Raw genomic sequence first — 19,354 nt, 5'->3', positions numbered from 1 at the left:
CTGAATCCTCCCTTAGTTATGCTGCAATAGATGTAGGCTGCCGGGGGATTCCCATGATGCATTGAGTTTTTCCTTTCCAGTCACCTTTCTCACTCACTATGTATTAACAGACCTCTCTGCATTGAATCATATCTGTTATTAATCTCTGTCTCTCTTCCACAGCATGTCTTTATCCTGTCTTCCTTCTCTCACCCCAACCGGTCGCAGCAGATGGCCGCCCCTCCCTGAGCCTGGTTCTGCCGGAGGTTTCTTCCTGTTAAAAGGGAGTTTTTCCTTCCCACTGTCGCCAAAGTGCTTGCTCATAGGGGGTCATATGATTGTTGGGCTTTTCTCTGTATCTATGAAGCGCCTTGAGGCGACATTTGTTGTGATTTGGCACTATATAAATAAAATTGAATTGAATTGAAGATGTCAAACTGACAAAAGACGAGCATCAGAAAAGTAAAAAAGTATCCGTATGTAACTGTGGTAATATTATTATTAATATTATTAGTAAACAGCAGAGTTCATATTGACAAATGGTGTCTAACCTGAATGACTGGACCCTGAAGGAGGGAAAGAGGTTGAGCTGTGATGCTGAGACCCTAAAAAGCAAAAAGATGAGTACATTAGTCTGGAGTGGCAGTCTGTGACGTTTCCACACTCGACCTTACGCTGAGACGTGTGGCTGTCCGGGGTGTGTGCACGACAATAAACATACAAATATACAAAAACATGATGACAGAAGTGCTGAACGTGAACTGAACATACAATCATGGTAAAAAGAAGGACACCTTCTTGCAATTTGAATATTTTACATATCAGGACAGTAAAAAAAACTCCTAAGTCATGCAGAAATCAAAAAATAATGTGATGTAACATGAAGTAAGTTATTGATTGTGAGCAAACCCCTCCCCCTCCCCAAACATTCAAGCACAGCACATTTGAAATGTGAGTTTTTGTGCATGTGACTGTGCACACACAGTGTCAGGTATCACAGCAGTGCATTCAAATATCCGAGTATCAGTGATCAGAGCAGGGACACATTGTGAAGCATTTCTTACAGTGATGGTTTGGAAGATGCAGAGGAGGCTGTTGGTGACTGCGCCCTTCCTGCTGGGGTCCAATGGGAGTGTAGGAGGCCGTGCTACTGCCTGTCCAAACAGCTGCGTCACAGGAAAGCAAAATCTGATCAGTGTTGTTGAAATGATGCGCTCAAATTTGACACGAATGTATGCAAAAGTCAAATTAACCAGTGAATAAGTTACTAAACATCCGCTAGCTAAACGTGCAGAAGAAATCAGAACCACCTTTGTTTGTTCTTTGCACTGCATATTTATTTATTACCTGCATATAACAAATATTATTTCCAATTAAAAATAATTAGAACTCACATATTTATCCAACGTTTACTGTTTAAGTGCATGTTTGAAACTCAACAATCCTCCAGTCTGTAGCAGCATCGTGTTTACACTGTTTAGTGTCGAGCTCAGGAGCACATGCATGAATCAAACCAGCTAACGTGTCCATCACTAACCCACGGAGACAAATACGAATGATAACGAGTGCTTTTGATTCTTTTATCACTGGGTGATCTGGCAACAGGACTTAGAGGCTTTGATCTGTAAGAAGTGCGTGAGCTCACTGTGGAATGAAGGCTGAGTCTGAGACTGCGTATTGCTGCTGTATCCATTCTGTCTATTCAAATGAGGGGAGGGAGGGGGTTGCTGTGAGTGGGTGTGCTGCGAGGGATGCTGGGCAGCCTGCTGCTGAGAGGAAACCTGGGGTGGGCTTTGAGGTCGTTGTTGAATGACTTGAGCCTGTGGAGATGGAGTTTGGAGACAGCCATCACCATGACTGCCCTGCAGTGGCAGCATGGAGCCAGAGGCAGGCACTGGAAGACAAACAGAGCACATCGGACCTGTGACTGCAGCTGTTATCAACTATCTGCGTCGGAAAGATAGAAAGAAGCTTTGTCATCCATTAATATAAAGTTTGAGCAGTCCCAGTGTAAGATGTGAATATTCTTCATCAAACTGAATAATGATATGCTGACCTTTGGGTGACACAGCCAGGTTAGAGTATCTGGTAACAGGTGGGGGGCCATGGGGTTCAGAAGGGGGCAGAAGGGGACTATAGTGGTCTGGAGCTGCTTGGTGGTCGGACAGAGGCATGCCAGGCGGAAGGTCCATCTGTATACAATCAGGGATGTATTCTTCTTTGATTAGTCCACTCGACGCAGCTGTGAGAGGCAGGAGGAGGTCAGACAAGAGTCACAGCACTGATTTGTATCTGATGCTGATGGATGTGCGAGTGCGAAGAGTTCATATCAAACATGTACGGTGTCACCTACCAAAAGCCTTCAATGATGTGAATGTAATTAATATTCTGACAGAAGTCACAGTGTGACGTGGGCCTGTTCACTACAGCAGACCACTGGTGTCATGGAAATCACACACATATATATTCCTCTGCTTGTTTCCTCATCATTTAATAATAAAGTTGTGATATTAGGAATAAAATGAGAAAACAACAATGCTGTCGAGTGTTGCCGGGCTCTTTTTTCACAAAGGGACATAATTATCAGAGACACTGCACATGTGGGACAAAAGCACACGAACAAATCTGTAACGCTGGTTTTTGCTTTCATTTACTAACACTTGATTTTTGTCATGAAACATGTTTGTTTAGTAATAAGAATTGATTGAGAGAACGTCCACATTCATGATTTAACATTCATGTGTAATACTGATCACTGTAGGGCTGCCACAAACGATTATTTGATAGTCGACTAATCAGATCATCATCCATGGGACGTAAAACGTACAGCTTATTGCACCAGCAGCATCTGCTCTTATATAACTATCATTAGCTTACAGCTTTAAGTGTTTAAGGTCTGTGCTAACTAACAATAAAGACAAGATGATAGTTTATTACATTTTAATGAAGTTTGCAGATCGTTTCAGTGAAGTTTAATAAACTCCTTGCTATCTAAAATATAACAGGACACCGGAGTAAATTCTGGAGCATCTCACACTTCTGATAATCAGCTGTCTGCTTGACGTTTATTCAGCTGTGTAAAAACTATAACTTTAATCTCAGCCAAACCGATTTACTCAGGAACAAATAAAATACTAAAAAAGCCAAACAATAACATTTTTAAGTTATCTAAGTGACTTATATATCATGTTTAACCTGAGTAGCGAAAGACGGCGGTGGGTTTGAAAACGATTAGCGGGAGTCCGGTGCTCTCATGGCTCTAGTGAGCCTAGCCCCCGGCTAGCTATCGAGCTAGTGGCTAACAGACGTCTCCGAAAACATCGGAGCGCTTTTGAAAATATGTGGTGTCTTGATAAACTGAGCAGATATTTGAGGTTTACACAGCTACATTCTCGCCTGAAAATATGTTAAACGTTTATTTTGTGACCCAGAAAGAATAATAAGAGTAATATTAACACTAACTAGCTGCCGCCATTGTTGGAAACTGAGCTGGGCTGCGCTATGAATTCTGGGACACAGCTTCTTCTTCTTCTTCGGGGTTTAACAGCAGCTGACATCCTTGTACATGCAGTGCTGCCATCTTGTGTTTCAGTCCGTTATTACACTCTTAAATCCTGCTACTTATTCCTGCGTCTTTTGGGATCTTACAAAGCTTCAAACGACGCGTCGACTATTAAATCAGTCGTCGACGATTTTGATAGTCGACGTAATCGTGGCAGCTCTATATCACTGTCATGAGAATTGACCATAAACTGTAAAGTAAATTGCTACATTCTTACTGATTCCCATCCCTACGTGTGACTTTCCCACAGATCCCGGGGTCATTTTAGTCCAGCCTCTCGGGAGCTTCGGTCGTCGTTGTGTAAATGTTTTTTGACTTCTCTGTCTTAGTAACAAAGAGATGTTTGAGAGTTCGAAGTGTTTGATTGGCTGCACAGCACAGAGTGACACGGATGATGAGAACACGCATGCAGCTATCTGTCAATATCATTAGTTAGGTGGTGTCAACCAGAGACTCCTTATAGACTGCTCATTTCATATGCATACAAACGCAGTGGTAGGAGGCTAATTCCCCAGTTACAACATAAACATTCACTAAGTGTGTTTTGTCACAACTACAGTGTGGATTGGAAATGTTCATGCTGTGTTTGTGTGAAACAGAACTCACCTGTGTTTTGAAGGCTGAGACCAACTTTTAGAGAACAGGGACAGAATAAGAGAAACATTTTGACTGATCACAACAATATCTGTCATTCATGATGTCATAATGTCAGTTAAGGAGACCGTGGAGTTCACGTAAGAGCTGCTGAGGTAAAGCGTCGACCTACCGATGCCCGGTGACACCACCCTCTCATAATGGTAGGGGTTGACGCACACGCTGTCATACTTGAGGTCAAAAGCATACTGGCAGAATTTGACATGCTTTAGTTCATTCTTGTGGAGGTCAGGCCAGCGCCACAGCCGTGCGTAGATCACATGAGGGAAGCCTTTCCTCCCCGCCACCTGAAGAGACAGCAAAGCAACGTTACAGCAGTGCCAGTCGAAACCAGGAAGCCTGTTTCAGAGCTACTACAGGGAAGCTGAAGCATAACAGGAAAACATTTGTTGACTTCCTGCGTACAGCAGAGAATTGTGTGTGGATCTGTTACTGCTGCGTTTACCCAGGACTGTTTCAACAACACTACAGATTAGCAGAGCGCAGCTTCAACACGTGTCTTAGTCCTATTGTCTCAGATTTTGGCCTCAACATTACACCACCCAAAATAAAACTACACCGACAATGGCCACCAGACTTCAAGGTGAAGTTAGATTTCACCACACAAGCCCTGCTTGCCGTGGTTGCCATGATGGGAAGCTACTGCTGCATACGCACTCATCAGCCACTTTGCATTGATATGTGTACACCAGGGGTGGGCAACTCCAGGCCTCGAGGGCCGGTGTCCTGCAGGTTTTAGATGAGTCCTTGATCCATCACAGCTGATTCAAATGACTAAATTACCTCCTCAAGATGTCCTGAAGTTCTCCAGAGGCCTGGGAATGAACTCATCATTTGATTCAGGTGTGTTGACACAGGGTGATGTCTAAAACCTGCAGGACACCGGCCCTCAAGGCCTGGAGTTGCCTACCTCTGGTGTACACTGTGGTTGTACAAAAATGCTTGTTTAAACGTTTACACAAGGCTCGATTGTTACTAAGGGGCATAAAGTGTGCCAAGAAGATATCCCCACAAGACCACACCTGCACCACCACCAGCCTACACCACTGATGTAAGGCAGGATGGAGCTGTGCTTTCATGTTGTTTCTGCCAAATCCTCAGAGATGTTTGTGCAGGAAAATTCCAGAAGCTCGGAAGTTTTTAAAATACTAAAACTATCGGACACCATCAGCCATGTTACATACGTCCCTTTAATCACCGCCCAGCCTCATTCAAATAAACTTCACTGTGTGTGTCTCCTATATGATATATTTAACTGACATTTTTTATTGTAACAACCAACGATTTATACAGGCAAATAATGACTATTAACAAGATTACCCAAACGTTTGCTGTAGATTTACAGCTGAATAGGTGTACCTAATAAAGTGGCTGATGACACTGTATGAAAAAGCAGGTTTTCACATAAAGGTCAGCTTTTAAATTGTAGCAAAGATCAGTAGGTAATTAGTCATGTAGACGGAGACAATCCTTTTACTTTGTCTTACTGTAGATCAGGGGTCTCAAACTCGCGGCCCGCGGACCATTTGCAGCCCACGTCACCCCTACTTGCGGCCCGCAATTTAATATGAAGGCAGAGTGTTAGAGGCGGAGCCCTTTAAGAACGTAGCCTCATTCTCAGTGTAGTCCGTGCTGCAGGGACAACGTGTGGGACCGCCTCTCCCATTGTGTGTGAGCGCGAGGAAGAATCAAAAAGTACGAAGTGCTACCGACGAGAAAGATGGAAGCATGTAAATATAATAAAACCACTGCAGGGTGGAGAGCCTGACGAGCCCAGCTGTAAGTAAGCTGGTAAGACTCGACTGTGTTCGTGTTTTCCTCTGAAACAATAAGTTCTGTTGCAGCAGCCTTTCAACGCCTCTCTCTGTCTCTGCTAGCAAAGTTGACCCAGACAGTAAAACTAGTCAAGAGACCAACATGGAACTCGACGTATTAGCCGGCGGTCTCTTTACTACGGTTCAGACCTGGCTGAGCTAACAAGAGAGTACAAACTGTGTTGGGTTAGTGAGAGTTATTCGTAAAGAAAACAAAGATGGTCTACGCTTACGTCTGCATTTTCACTTTGTTAAATACGAACAAAGTTATAGCAGAGGTGCTGCCACGTGTCTGTCCAGAACGAGAGGACCAATTTGTTTATTTGGGAGTTCAACGAAAGGCTTCAGTTAGTTAAGAGTGGGGGGAAAATGTGCTTACTTTTGCACTTTTGTCTTATTATACAATATTTAACCTCCAAGACCTGAGCTCTACCACAGCAGCATTTATAATTTCTCTTTGATATTTGGGCTGATTGGGACCCGATGAATGTAAAAACAAAGAATTACCTGATTTTTGTTTCTAAGAAGAATGAGAGCCACATATGAGGATATTAGTTTAAAATTTCAGTAGAACAGTGGCAGCATAATGTCCTCGTAAGTGCACATCAGGCCCTTGTAGAGCAAAATTGAGTATTTTGGTCTAAATAACCCAAAATGTGACGTCCACATATGTGGACGCCAGGTCCTAGGAGGTTAAAATAAAGAAAAACACTGTTTTTGGAAATAAGTGTGGCTGTTTTCTTGTTCTAATTGAACACTTTAATGTCCAACGAGACGACAGTGCCAGCAGCGGCCCCTTCATAGATGCTTCATTCAAACCAGAGACGGACAACTTTCAAGGTCAAACCAAACCAAGCAGGAAATGTGAATGTGGGACGATTCCCCAAAGCAGAGCGAGACAAAGCCAATAGGATACAAAGAGTGTTGTTGCACAAAGACATCAGGATTTTGGCAGAAAGTTTGTGTCGTTGTAACACTAACGTTGTCATTTTTTATGCCCACATGCTGTATGTGATAAACAGTGAATCTGAATCGCACTGTCAGTCCTAAACAAAACGACTGCTGCACAAACAAACCTCAAAGCACTGATAATTGTGTATAGAATCACACTTCAGTTGAATACTGACCACAGCAACTCTAACCCGCCGAGGAAATTTATAAACGTGAAATGAAAAAAGTGAAATCATTGATAAACATGAATCATGCACAGGAAGATCAAAGCAGTGATCACAGTGACGCCCTTCATGTTGACTGACCTGCAGACGTCCATCTAGAGTCCTCTGGATGGTCACACACTTGCTGGGATGGACACCATTGGTGGTGACGGCAGTGATGAGAGAGTCCAGCTCGTCCTTCTTCTCCTTTAGCTTCTTCACCAGACTCTCGATGGCGCGCTTAGCAAAGCCCTCGTTCTCCCCGCCCTGCCGGTGGCACATGAGGCTGTGGACGATGCTGAGGCAGGCATCGTTGCTGCTTGGTGGGTTTACTGACATGATGCTGCTGTCACAGGGCCAAAAATGGACATTTGTTCTACTTACTAGGCATGTGACAAAAAGCAGAGACATCTAAGGTTGATGGCAGCTAAAACATGGCGTCATTCCCGTGTCGCTTACCTGGTGTTAAGTTGGTCCACCAATGAGTGACCAGAAAGTTCACTGGCATCATGATGGCCCAACTCTGAATCGTTCCCTGTTCGTGGAGCAAGAACACCAACACTTAGTGGATCCTAGTGAGGTCACAAGAGTCACTGAAGATGAAGAAGCTGTTTCTCAGGCTGGGTTTTTGGCTCCTCCCAGTCCTGAACGAGGGATTGTTTCCAAATATGAATGTGAGTAAGAACTGTTAACCACTACAGCACTGAGCCACCGCTACTCCGCCTCGTCCTCAAATTATCCCATTCACAAGATTTTCAGAAAACTTGACCTCTGACCTTGATCTTGAGGTCGAGGTCACTGAAATTCAAACTCATCTGAGATTTTCAGTGGATGCAACTGTGGTAGAAATGTTGAAATTCTATGTCACCTCATTCTTGGCACGATCTGATATCCTCGTGTTGGTGTTGTTCCCAGATCATCATACTAAAGGTTGTTCCAGGATCAACATTGCAAGTGACCAATCAGAATGTTGTGACATCATACTTTTGCGACTTCGGGAAAAACCGCTGTAAAACAAAAAACTGTACTTAAGCTGCGAGAAACCGCCTCTGTCCTCCGATCAACGGACCCCAACCCTGACCCTTTAATAAACGCTAAGCAGAATTGATATTGTCCTTGCAACATTGGAATTTCATAAATGCACGAATGGCTTGGTGCGCAAAAGAATAACGTCGCAACAATGTGATTGGTTACTTGCAATGTTGCAATGTTGGACCTGGAACAACATTTTTATGATGATCTGGGGACAACACCAACACGATGATATCAGATCATCCTCATTCTTGAGTCACAGACTTGACTGACGATAACACCACATCAGCTTTTTCTGCCCGAGGGTTGAAAAGGCTCCATGAGGCAGCCGGGCCACAAAGAGCTGGTTACTTTTCCTAAATCCTTTATTCCCATCTGGATACAAGCATAACGCTTTGACAGGACAAAGCTGCCTTTGGCCTCGTTAGTAGGGGTGGGGGAAAAAAATCGATACTGTGTAGCATCGTGATATTTTGTTTGCTAATAATGTATCGATACAGGGACAGCAGAAATCGATACTTTGTTACAAATTTTTTTTTTTTTTCTGAGCAAGAATCCTGACATTCCTTCACTGTCCAAATGTGTTTAACTTGTTTTTTGGCAGCAATAAACATGACAGTTTACTTATTTTAATTTAAGACATGTTTTATTTTAATTAAGTTTAAAACTTTTTTATTTAATGTAAAATTATATTTTGTTTTAATTTACTTTCAAATTCTTCAGTTGCTGAAGGGGCTGCATAGTTTTCATAAACTGCATAGTTCAGAATAGCTATAATTGTACCAGATGGTTGTTCAGTTAAGTTGGACTAGACTGTAATACAAACCGTTCAGTTTGTCAACAATCAAACTGAAATGAGAGAAAGACTGAGTGTGAGACTTTGATATTAGAGAAAATGAATATGTAAGTTTACTTATGTACAGAATTACCTATTTACAGAAAATGCTGAATATACGCAAATATTTTAAAAAATTGCAATAATATCGTATCGTGCGTTAAGTATTGTGATAATATCGTATCGTGGGATGTATGGTGATTCCCACCTCTACTCGTTAGCAAATGGAAAAGAGTGAAATGCTAATAGCTCCAGTGTGGGGCAGCTATAGGTAGACTAACCTATGGCAGGAAGGCAGGGTTAGGGAGCAGACAGGAAGTGTGGATAGATAATGCACTGAGCTTTGTCTCTGATGCCAACACTGCAATACAAACTGCAAGTGCCTTTAAGTTAACACACTCTACAGGCAAAGCCAGCTGTGAGGCCACACTGAGGTATGAAGGTACATATGATGCAAAATGTGAACATTTGTCAAATAAAATGTGACGACTGTATTCTGACATTGTTCACACGCGTTTTTAATTTGCAGTTGCAGAAAAATATTGACTGATATCTTCACAAAGCCAGAGGCTTTAATTGAATCATTCAACTTTTATTCATCTTAATAAACGTTAGCACATTAGCTAAGTGGAAGATGATGGTGATGGTGGAAGATGGTTTGCCGCCCAGTGCTGTCAGTGGGAGGCAAACCATCTTCCACCATCATTGGACCTGCTCAGGTGATTAACAACTAATTATTAATTCATATATTTACATCATTTTAGACACTTTGTGTTAAAAAGCACGATGGCAGCCACAGACACTGGTTCTGTCTGATCTTTGCTGTACTAACCATGGGTCTGTTGTGTGTCACCCAGCTTCCTCATCATCATCTACTACAGATGGTGATCAAGTATGTGATCATTACTACAATAAAACCTCAGAAATATGCAAAACCATATGTGATTGTTCATGATTATGTGGTTTGGCATGCATTCTTTTTTCCTTTTAAACAACAATAACAAAGTTTTAACAAGCCATTTAATTCATTTACTTAAATAATTGCAAAGTTCCCTGATGTGATTCATGGATTTCATCTGCATGAAATTTCATTAGAAATCAAATCAATCTGCTGCATGACACCGACTTGGCACAGTCGCCTTTTAGCACAATAAACACGGGCCAATCAGCATGAAGGTACTGAGGGAGACTCTGGTTTCAGAGGTGAGTAACGGTCCTCTTTTACTGCCAAGCTGGGTCAAACTGAGGCATATCCAAGCTGTCACAGCAACATACTGATCAGTGTATTTATGCTATATAGCTAGCTAGCTAACATTGTTTCTTCATTCATGCTTTTTTTGCTGCTGCACCTAATTAGAAGTGAAGGAATTGTGATGTTTGCACTGATGTGCTCATTAATCAGAGTGCTAATGTACTAACTTACCATGGCTCTGTGTGCACTGTGATTGTGAATCAGGCATGGGGAAAGAGGACAGCACTCCTTTGCCTCTTTTCCACTAGTGCCTACTTGGCTCGACTGGATTTATTGATGTGGTATCAATTGTTATGTCACTTTTTTCCAAAATACTATTTTGAGTTTTTTTGGATCTGGCCCTAATGCTCTGTTGCAGATTAGAGTGGACTTCAGCAAAACATCTTCCTCTCTCTGCTTCTTGGGGGGGAACAGTGAACGTGGCCCCAGAGTACTCAGGGCCTGGATCTCTGTGAGTGCTGCCCACTGAGCCGCAGCACCACAGTTGCTAACTCCCTGTGGAGGGTGGGATACACCAAAACTTCCATCGGTGGTTTTCTAATGAGCTGCCAATGTTTTCCTTTCGTACAGACACCCGGGCATCATTTTTGTCTCCAAGGATATCCATGTCAACATCATCCCCCTTGTCTTCTCCGCATCCCTCTTTGAAGAGAGGAGGAAATTCAGCCTCTGGGACCAGGATTCCAGTGTGTGCCTGACACGATACAGATGCAGAGGGGATGGGTAGTTTCCCCAAGACAGTCAACCTACAACAGCTGGGCAAGGGCAGGATGCGACATCCTTAACCTTCCCACCACCGGCGTTCCCCTGAGAGGATCCAATGTGAGCCGTACCCACTAATGCTCAGCTTTGACAGCGAACAATAGCGACACAGTCACAAGCTCACTTGAGGTGCTAGCTTTAAAACCGCTTACTAAAAACAATATACTGTGACGAAAAAATATAATTCCAGTGTAGTAACATTTGTGAAACGGAAAAACCCACGTTCATGGACTACCTGCATCAACAAGCAGTGGATAAACTTGGTCGGGGACCGCTGAGGAGGTCTAGTGATCTTCATGGGGAAGAAGGAATGCCTGGTGTGGGCACTTATAAAGGGGGTTGGGGACCCCTGTCCTTGAAGTGACTGGTTTGTCTTAGCCCGCCGTGGTAGACCGTGACTGGTCACACCAGAGGGCGCTTCCCACAGTGAGATCCAAGCAAGATACCAAAGGTAAAAAAGAACTACAACTTTACAGACTGAAGTGTAACAACATAGGGAAGTAAATGTTATGCAGCATTTTGTAACAAAGCAAAATATAGTCATAGAGAATTACCTCAAGGTTCATACTTTAAAACTGTGCAGCACAGTTTGTGAATGTTTCTTTGCACCTTTTTTGCAAACACATATGCAAACTTTGAAATAGTCTGCTAATTGCTTTAAAATGAAATGCACAGCGTGTTCTGCGCACAGTTTCTAAGCTGTGAGAAGTAGGATATTGTAACGTAATACGGCCTTTTACTACAGCCTAACTCATGGAAAGAATACAGGCAGCCGCTGCTTTTAGTCACTGCTATACTTTCCTACCCGCACACACACTTCCCTAAACATGCTGTTCATGAAACAGGAGCACCAATCTAATACTCGCAATGCAAAATCACAACTGAATGGACACGGCCACGCCACACTGACCGTGTCCTGTGTGCTTAACAAAACCTGAACAGTTTCCAGGCCATTCATTCCAGCCAGTGACATTCCGCACATCCCGAAATCTGCTGTCTCGACATGCCCAGCTGATATAACACAGATATAAATATGAAGGTTATTTACATTTCCCACTTAAACTTCAGCAATAAGATTGGACATATTTGAACACTGGAACCGGAAAACGGACGATACGACACCGGTCAGTATGTACCAAACGGGACAGTAGAAAGAGCAGTTGTTGCAGATTTAAAGCAACAATTTAGCAAGCTAACTTGACTCTTCCTCACGTTTTCGTAGCAGCAATGACGAAAAATAGAATAAAAGATAGAGAAACTATTTCTACTTACACATCAGCCAAAGTAGAGAAGAACTTGGACAGAACGATCGCTAAGCTATTCGACAATTGCCTCAAGTGTTGCACTCCGACAGCTCTGCGTGTTGTGTCTGCTGCCCAGAGCTGCCGTTTGTGTTTATAGCGATTTTTGTTAGATCTGAGTGTCTCGCTGTGTTCACGGGGGGGTTTCTCTGTGAATTCCTGTAGTGGAGAAAGCCAGCGTTTCTCAGCGGCTCTGCTGCGCTAGCTTGATGTTTCTCAGTTGTTTCATCCCTTTATCAGACCTACTGTCTCCTCGTGCATCTTGCCCCTTCCTCTCGTGCACGCCACAATAACAATAGCTGGGAGACGACGTGCGCGTCAGTGTCTCGACACGCCGCAGCCAATCGGCGGTCAGGTGTCACAGGGCACGCACCTCTCGGCCAATCGCGCTGTGGTTCTCACAGCAGGACCGCTAGCCACGAACTGTCTGGTTCGCCTAGATTGGCCCGCGAGACTGTTTTTCTAAAGTGGCGCCGCTGAGGATTAGCCCCGAGTCACCACCACCAACTGGAACGGCACGGCTCGGTATTTGAGCACGACTCCAGCTCACACTGAATCACTGAATACATCATGTTAGTTCACTTACACGTATTTACATGTGCAATAGCACAACTTTCGCCTTCTAGCAGCAAAAACAGGGGAAAATGGCACTCGGAGAATCCTTACACGGAGACTGCGGTAACGTCCGTGGGGGGAGGGGGCTATGCTATGGTCGTTTTAAATCAGATGTGACCCTTGTAATGAACATTAATTTTAGATACTGTCTCCCAATAACAAGCCAGAGGTGCTGAGATTGTTGCAGAAGGACTCAGTGAAACGCTGAGATTCAGTCCAAAGAACATTTTGGTTTAAAAAATGTCAGATCTGTGAAGACGCATTTCTCCCAATACGGTGACGATTTGGTAAAAATAAAGACAACTAAAGACACTACGCTCCACAGGTACATTTGCATTTAAGTATTTAATGTGTCTATAGCTAAACATACAATTCAACATGTACAGAGAGTTTACCTTCCACAAGTAAGAAAGTTTCTACTGTGGTTTAAACAAAACAGGCCCTCTAAGTACTGATTTTATCTGTTTTGATTTTATATACTGTTTTGTTTGTTTGCTTGTTTTAATCAATTTTAAATCATGCTTTTTATTTGTTTTTGTTTCTAATGTCTTCACTTCGAATCACCTTGTTGTTGAATTGTGCTATACAAATAAACTTGCCTTGCCTTAACAATATGCATCTGCTTTGAAACTACTCCAGGACAAACGTGGATATCAAACAGCCACAACATTAGGAGGGAACAAGCACTGTGCTTTTTACCTGCAGGACAAATAAGAGGCAGCGAAACTAACTACTCAGATCACATCAGCACAGAGAGCCAGTAGTTTACATTTGGGGCTTTTCTGATACAAAGTCTTATAATAATTTACATTATGTTCAGGTTTTAGTAAAAAAAAAAAAAACAAAACAAGAAAGAGTTTATTTTAGGAAAATGTTTGGATTAAAATACAGTCATGTTGTATAGGAGAAGGTCCTGAAGCAAATGACCTCCATGTGCCTCCAGCAGCAACCCAAGAAACTGTCCATAACATCACAGGTCAAGTGTCTTCTTCTCTCTTGCATGTTGTTACAGGAGCAACATTTCTAACATTGCCGTCATGGATAGAAGTATTTACTGTACATTATATGGAGAAACGTTGTGAGTCACCTACATATTACATTTGGAGGGAGCTGTAACAACTTTCTGATTTTGGTTCTGTAGTTCACCACAATGCATTTTTAATTAACTTGGATGCAGCTGAAGTGCAGACTTTCAGCTGTAATTCAGTGGGTTGAACAAAATGATTGCAGAAAAATGAAACGACCTGGATCTTTTTTTAAAACACAATCCCTTCATTTCAGGGGCTCGAATGGACAAATTAAATAACAGTAAAATGTTCACCTGTAATACTTGGTTGAAAGCTCTTTGCTGACACTGACAGCCTGAAGTCTGGGACTCATGGACATCACCAGATGATGGTTCCCTCCTGTTTAATGCTCTGCCAGGCCGTCACTGCAGCAGCTTTCAGTTGCTGTTTGTTTGTGGGCCTTTCTGTCTCAGGTTCAGTCTTCAGTAAGTGCTCAGCTGGGTTAGGATCAGGTGACTGACTTGGCCATTTAAGAATATCCCACCCACTGTTTTGCTTCAATAAACTGGGTTGTTTTGGGTCATTGTCCATCTGAACTATGGAACATTCAGTTTGACTGCGTTTAGCTGGATGTGAGCAGACAGGCCGTCTCTGAACACCCCAGAGTTCATGCTGCTGCCTCTGTCACATCGTTAATAGACACCAGTCTCCCAGTGCCACTGGCAGCCATGCACACCCGAGCCATCACACTGTGTTACAGATGATGTGGTCACGAGCTGTTCCACACCTTCGTCATACTGTTTTCTTGCCATCGTTCTGGTTGATCTTGGTTTCATCTGTCCAAAGGATGTTTTTCCACAACTGTGCTGCTTTTTCAGTTCTTTTTGTTTAATCAAAGTCCAGTCGAGCCTTTCTATTCTTGAGGCTTATGGTCGGCCTTGCAGTGAACCCTCTGTATTTAGACTTGGACATCGATACAGCTACCTCTCCTGGAGAGTGTTGTTCACCTGGTTGTGATGGAGTTTCTCTTCACCATGGAAATGATTCTGTGATCATCCACCACTGCTGTCTTCTGTGGACGTCCAGGTCTTTTTGTGTCGTGTTGAGTTCACCAGTGCTTTCTTTCTTTCTCAGGATGTACAATCTGAAGATTTTCCCACTTGTAATATTGTAGCCATTTCTCAGATGAGTTTTTCTGTTTCCACAGTTTAAGTACGGCCTGTTTCACCTGCATGGAGAGCTCCTTTGACCACATGTTGTCTTCCAAATGCAAACACCACACCTCAAATCAACTGCAGGCCTTTTACCTGCTTAATTGATAATGACATAACGAAGGAATCACCCACATTTGTCCAATTACTTTTGGTTTGTTTAAAAAGCAGGTGGCACATGTTAAGGAGCTGAAACTCCTAAACCAGGGGTGTCGAACTCCAGGCCTCGAGGGCCGGTGTCCTGCAGGTTTATATCTCACCCTGGGTCAACACACCTGAATCAAATGATTAGTTCGTTACCAGTCTCTGGAGAACTTCAGGACATGTTGAGGAGGTCATTTAGCCATTTCAATCAGCTGTGTTGGATCAATGACATCTAAAACCTGCAGGACACCGGCCCTCGAGGCCTGGAGTTCGACACCTGTGTCCTAAACCCTTCATCCAATTTGGATGAAGATCGTCTCAAATGAAAGCTGCGGGTCTACACATTATGTCAGTGTCCATTATATAACTATGATTGGAATATGTTTCAGTAAACAGGTAAAAGAAAAAAAGAAAGAAAACAACAGCAACTTGTGTCAGTGTCCAAATATATAAGGCCCCAACTCTGTGGTCTGCCACTGGGCTGCTGAGTTTCCAACACTTCCACTTTTCACACCAGTGAATACCACTTCCAGCTGATTGTGTATTATCGTGGAGTGATTGATTTCACACACCTGTGGCAATAAAAACATCAAAAGATTAAGATTCCTATAGTTTTGTCCACATAGTGCATCTATTTATTGAGTGCATTAGAATTATCACATAAATATCTCCACTGAGCAAGCCCGTACTCTGAAGTTGCCAAATGGTAAGCAGACAGCAGCGTTTTTACTGTGACAAAAGCAGAACATCAGCAAGGTATTAAACAAAAAGACAAGCAAATGTCAAAGGAAGACTGGCCCCTCCTGGTTTTTAGCTTCCTATAATCACAATCATCCTTTCCTGCTGATCACAATAGCTCACAGTATTTACTGTGTGGAGCAGAAGGAGGTTCAAGGTGAGGTTCATGGTTTACTAGGTGAGCGGGAAGCGAAGACGCCCGATGTCTCCAGTATCGTCTTCCTCCGCGCCGTCTCTTTGGCCACGTTGTGGTTGAGCCGCCTCAGACGTTCCTGGACAGAGAAAGCTCAGGTTGTGTAATGTTTCTATATCGTTTTCACATCATCTTCAGGTAACTTGAATAGTTAGTATATCTGTGGTCGCCATGGAAATCGGAATTACAAGTCTCTTCATACAGTATTTGTAGTGTTGGTGATCGTAGCAATGTTATTAATAGCAGTAATTATTATTTACTATAGTGGAAGTTTGTGCCAAATCACAAAAAACAAAGTGAAGAATAGGGATGGGTACCGGTATCGGTTCTGACATAAACGGTAGTAACCAGACCGAAAAGCAGCGCACATTTCGGTGCTTTATTTTCCTGAGCTGTGATACACTTTGAATTCTAGCCAATCATTTTACATTTCCGGGGATAGTAGGCGGGTCCAGGTACGTACGTTCTTTTAGAGCAGAGCTACAGATTAAAAATGTCCAAGGTGAAGCGGTCAAAAGTCTGGCTGTACTTCACAGCAAAAGATGCAAACTCAGCAGCTGCAACAAGTGCTTTAAGGTGATACTGTGATACTGTCAAAGGAGGTAACACCTCAAATCTGATGAAACACCTGGCGACGCATAGCGTTTTTTTTAAAAGCCGAGAAATGCGCCGTATTTGATAGCTTGCTGCGAGACCTCACACCGAGCACATCTACTGCGGGTGTGGTGCCTGTTATCGACCCGGAGTTAGCAACATCCCCCAAAAACCCGAAGGAGAGTCCTGGCCCCTAGCCCTGCCAGTGTAGCAGAAATGATGAGGATGATGATGCAGCAGCAGCCGTTCTTCTCTGCGTGAGTAGCTTAATGTTGTTCGTGTGTAATTTACGTTGAGTAGGCTAACCACGTTATTACATTAATGCATGTAAGGTGACTAGCAAACACCATCATAGCTACATGCAGCTGTCTTCTTGTTTGATGGCAGATACTCCCTTCACCCTGGACAAAAAGGCTAAAATGACCAAAGAAAAAGTGGAAAACAGTTAAACATGAGAGGTTTTTGGACAAAGTTTGTGTTTTTTCCATTGTTTAAGCTGCTTCCAGCCAAGAGTGATACCATATATGCCCTATAGCTGCAGAAAAGGCTAACATTGTTATCTTTTTACAAAAAACAGCTGAACCTTTTTGGACCAATTTTGTTCTCCACTCTTTAAGCACCGGTTTGAGCACCGTTTAAGCACCGGCACCGTTTCAAAAGTACCGGTTTGGTACTGGTATCGGATAAAACCTAAACGATACCCATCCCTAGTGAAGAACTTCTTCATTTCTTGCTGTGCAAACGTTTTAAAGCAGCTTTAACTCTATGTGGAGTTGTGTGTCCAGCTATAAACCCAACAGTCAACTTCCTTTTAACTCAGCTCGAATCTGCTAAAGATAAATATCTGAGTCTAGAGCTGCTAAACGCTCCACTATGTTCACTCGCTACTTTATAAGGCTGAGATTCGACTTGTTTACAGACGTGTACACCAGTAAACATCAGGACCAGGTAACTCTTACTAAACTTATTTTTCTTAACCGTCAAACTAATCTGCGTTGAGCGTGTGTGCACTGCAGAGTCTGCCCAGACGATTATAATGGAGTAAAAACATTATTTGCTCCATTTGTTGCATATTTGACACATTTGAATGTTTCATAGTATTAAGTCTGTGAAGGTTCTCAGTCATCCAGGTCATCGTAGTCAAAGGAGCTTGCAAAGAAAAGCGTCTGGACTTCTTTAAGTTGCTTGAAGACGTTTCACCTTCATCCAAGAAGCTTCTTCAGTTCTAAGGTCAAATGGTGGAGAGTCCCAGATATAAACCCAGTGGGAGTTTCCCCCCACAGAGGGACAAAAGGACCCCCTGATGATCCTCTAATCTGGGGAGACTCCCACTAGGTTTAAATCTCTCTCCACCATTTGACCTTAGAACTGAAGAAGCTTCTTGGATGAGAGGTGAAACGTCTTCAAGCAACTTAAAGAAGTCCAGACGCTTTTCTTTGCAAGCTCCTTTGACTTCATAGTATTAAATAAATGTAATATTTTGCAAAGATAACCTGATAGATACATGATGATTTCAGACAGACGTTCACAGGGAGCTCTGGATTCACACAAAGATGATGGAAATGACGCAGACACCCTGCAGTTACAGCTGTGCGTGAACATGTGGATGAAGTGCGGCAGTGTTAGGAGAATCAAATCCACAGTTACTCTACGTCACATGTTCCACTCAGGTCGCACACGTAATGCCTGTACCTCCCTTACAGGGGCCCAATATTACATTATACTAATTTCCTGCCTAATGTCTGATGTGACGAAGGCTGTACATCTGATTGTAGGCATGCTGACGGGCAGAACATGTGATACAGAGAAGATCAGCTACAGACAGGTCACTGACCTGAGCGTTCTGCAGTATGTTGTTTACCAGCACAACTCTACGCCTGGCATTCAGCAACTTCTTTACATATGGGTCCAGGTCCAGAGCCACCTTCTGATGCTCGTTTATCCTGCATAACTCTGGAAAGACGCACACAGCACGTTATTTATGAATCTTTGATGCTATATTTGAAGGACTTCGTGCAGGACCTTACCTGTGGCCAGACCGTCTATATGCTCTCTTAATTCCACTTGGCTTTTTCTGTAAAGAAACGTGAGTCACGTGAGTCCAGAGAAAACTGAACAAAACAATCTGACGGGGAAAGTCAGCTGACTGTCAATACATTGGAGACATAAGCTGGTTTGCGGTGTAATCTAACGAGGACGCGAGTTACCTGACCGAGTTTACATGCAGGTCGAGCTGCTGTATCGCTGGTCTCAGGAGGTCAAGCAAACCCTCGGCGACAGCATCGTTACCAGAAGAACCTTCGACTAAAGCTGTAGCTGCCATTTTACCGAACCAGCGCGAGCGGACAGGAAGTCGTGCCCTCGTGACGTCAGCGTCACAAGAACCTCTCCATTTTCTTACCATCAGTGTAGCCAGGAGCACCATTTTAGGCTTTCGGATCGCGAAGGAGTCTCGATTTCCGCGTTATTACAATATTCCTGGGAGAGTTTGATATAGGGTCGCTTAC

General features: G+C 43.1%; 2 protein-coding genes across 4 annotated transcripts in view; both read right to left on the bottom strand.

Annotated features, from left to right (window-relative positions):
* smad10a (SMAD family member 10a) overlaps positions 1 to 15,820 on the bottom strand; it is a 25,716-nt gene extending 9,896 nt beyond the window's left edge. The window contains exons 1-10 of one of the 3 annotated variants that reach the window (XM_085147799.1): positions 14,052 to 15,820; positions 12,317 to 13,983; positions 7,623 to 7,698; positions 7,266 to 7,509; positions 4,308 to 4,482; positions 4,148 to 4,171; positions 2,036 to 2,221; positions 1,625 to 1,873; positions 1,044 to 1,145; positions 531 to 584 (exon numbers count right to left, since the gene is read on the bottom strand). In XM_085147799.1, the coding sequence (XP_085003925.1) occupies positions 531 to 584; positions 1,044 to 1,145; positions 1,625 to 1,873; positions 2,036 to 2,221; positions 4,148 to 4,171; positions 4,308 to 4,482; positions 7,266 to 7,509; positions 7,623 to 7,698; positions 12,317 to 12,320 (1,114 nt within the window). In that variant the 5' untranslated portion in view covers positions 12,321 to 13,983; positions 14,052 to 15,820. Of the gene's footprint in view, positions 1 to 530; positions 585 to 1,043; positions 1,146 to 1,624; positions 1,874 to 2,035; positions 2,222 to 4,147; positions 4,172 to 4,307; positions 4,483 to 7,265; positions 7,510 to 7,622; positions 7,699 to 12,316 lie in introns of all 3 variants that reach the window. The other 2 variants (XM_085147801.1, XM_085147800.1) reach the window with 2 other exon arrangements.
* A 114-nt stretch (positions 15,821 to 15,934) lies between these two features.
* On the bottom strand, positions 15,935 to 19,272 carry snapin (SNAP associated protein). Its single transcript, XM_085147813.1, has 4 exons — positions 19,055 to 19,272; positions 18,875 to 18,921; positions 18,682 to 18,800; positions 15,935 to 16,332 (listed from the first exon to the last, which is right to left on the bottom strand). The coding sequence occupies exons 1-4, from the start codon at positions 19,270 to 19,272 to the stop codon at positions 16,225 to 16,227; spliced, it is 492 nt and encodes a 163-aa protein (XP_085003939.1). The 3' UTR covers positions 15,935 to 16,224.
* Positions 19,273 to 19,354: the final 82 nt, after the last annotated feature.

Source organism: Neolamprologus multifasciatus, chromosome 22, assembly GCF_963576455.1.
Source record: "Neolamprologus multifasciatus chromosome 22, fNeoMul1.2, whole genome shotgun sequence".
Lineage (NCBI taxonomy): Eukaryota > Metazoa > Chordata > Actinopteri > Cichliformes > Cichlidae > Neolamprologus > Neolamprologus multifasciatus.
Note: the sequence above shows the minus strand (reverse complement) of the source record. Positions and strands in the feature narration are given on the sequence as shown.

Coding starts and splice junctions, on each gene's coding strand:
- snapin (XM_085147813.1), bottom strand. CDS start 19,272: ATGGTGCTCCTGGCTACACTGATGGTAAGAAAATGGAGAGGTTCTTGT. Junction 18,922..19,054: donor CTGCATGTAAACTCGGTCAG/GTAACTCGCGTC, acceptor GTTTCTTTACAG/AAAAAGCCAAGTGGAATTAA. Junction 16,333..18,681: donor ACATACTGCAGAACGCTCAG/GTCAGTGACCTG, acceptor TTCTCTGTCCAG/GAACGTCTGAGGCGGCTCAA.